The 1,669-nt window shown below is 49.6% G+C and overlaps 1 protein-coding gene across 1 annotated transcript; it reads left to right on the top strand.

Annotated features, from left to right (window-relative positions):
- Nucleotides 1-1,095: 1,095 nt before the first annotated feature.
- Nucleotides 1,096-1,658, top strand: BBA_10077 (Dynamin family protein; the record flags this gene model as incomplete). Its single annotated transcript, XM_008605174.1, has 2 exons — nt 1,096-1,573; nt 1,645-1,658. The coding sequence occupies 2 exons, from the start codon at nt 1,096-1,098 to the stop codon at nt 1,656-1,658; spliced, it is 492 nt and encodes a 163-aa protein (XP_008603396.1).
- Nucleotides 1,659-1,669: the final 11 nt, after the last annotated feature.

The following is a 1,669-nucleotide window of genomic DNA, read 5'->3' as shown; positions in this document are numbered from 1 at the left end:
TATATGCCATTAGGCGCGAAACTGCTTCAGTTGGAGGATGATGACAGGCAGAGTATTCCAGGGGCAACTAGTGAGAACATGGGCGCGACGCGCCTAGTTGGGGCCCACTTAGAGGGTACGACTGTACATTGATCCGTAGAAGGCTCGATAGCACGTCCAAAAGCCTACACTAGGGCGCAAACGGACGTAATAGTCAAATCAAATCAAATTTTTTTTTCGCCATTGTGGCTATTTGCTGCTGCAGTAACGACACAATCATGATGTGGAACAGAGGTTTGTGAAGTGGGCGGCGAACAAATTAGGCTAGGCCTGTGGCCGGTATTGCCACCAAGGTCCCCTGTAGCAGGGCAGTTCTTATCCATAGAAATACGGTGGGTTGATTGACTCAAACTGCGTAGGAACTTGCTCATTAACGTCTCTTCGTGGGCTAAAGACTGCCCAGCGGACTTCAATTGGCCGAGAGAAAAAGTGCGAGAGATCTTCTGTGCAGCAATTCCACTACACAGTTGGATTTCAATACATCTGTCCATGCAATGGTATGAATAAGCTTTTTTTTCATTAGCATATGTTTGGGCCCCGGCACCAGTGATGGAGTCGAACATGTGTAATTTTACAGCCAGCATTTACTGTCAAACCTACAATAGAAATCATGTCTTCCATTGGCGATCTCTCGGGTATTGCTTCTGGCTCTGCGGTAGCCACCCGGGTGATTCTGACCTTAACTGGGCCACTTCTTCTTTGGCAGCTTCCTCATCTTCCAATGCGAGCGCCTCCCGCCACAAGACATCCCCCGTCTGGTAATATTGTCGACTAGAGGAGGGCAGAAAGATTCCGGCTGGCAAATTGTGGATTGCGACGCCCAACTCCAGCGGCTTGGGACACCTCGAGCGACAGTGGACGGCCAACGACGGTACTTGTTTCAGGTCAGCCGAGAATACACCCTGCTGATGCAAGCTACGGTCGATGGCAAATATAGTCATTTTTCGGCAGCGCGAAAACCGACCAAGGGTCGAGAAGGCGCCTCAGGGCGCGTGTCCAATACATTCTTGAGAATTTTGCTGAAGACATGGTCAAAATCGCGTTCTTCTAGACGAGATGCCTGAAGACGAAGAGATTGGAGTATGCAGTCGCTACATTTTGCGATCCGATTATATCGAAGAAGTCAAAAACCTAATGAAAAAGAGTCATGGTCGCGAGTTGTCGGGCACATCTAACCCCATGATCATCAGCGAACTCTTCAAGGAGCAGTATAAGCCTTGGCAAGGGCTCGTGGACAAAGTCAGGGAACAAGTCCTTCATGCCACAGACGAGGTGACAAATGCGATCGTCACGCATGTGGCCGCCGAGGACACCGTCCCCGGTATCCTCTCTATCCTGCGCAATGCAAGAACCAACTCTATTCGTGACCTTGACGCCAAATTTGAAACTCTACTTGAGCCCCATCTCAACGGGCATCCCATTACATATGACCATTACATGACTGACAATGTGCAGAAAGCACAGGAACGACGGCGCACCCAGGAGCTTGAAAAGGCATTTCGAGACCTGGTGGGTGCTGAGAATTTCAAGAAGGGTAAAAAGATGGCGCTGTATCCCCATGACATGTTCACAAAGTTGAAGCGGCGCACTGAGGTTGGCATGCAGCTATACCAAACTAAACCGTTACTGT

The sequence above is a fragment of the Beauveria bassiana genome (genome assembly GCF_000280675.1).
Source record: "Beauveria bassiana ARSEF 2860 unplaced genomic scaffold BBA_S00085, whole genome shotgun sequence".
NCBI lineage: Eukaryota > Fungi > Ascomycota > Sordariomycetes > Hypocreales > Cordycipitaceae > Beauveria > Beauveria bassiana.
Note: the sequence above shows the minus strand (reverse complement) of the source record. Positions and strands in the feature narration are given on the sequence as shown.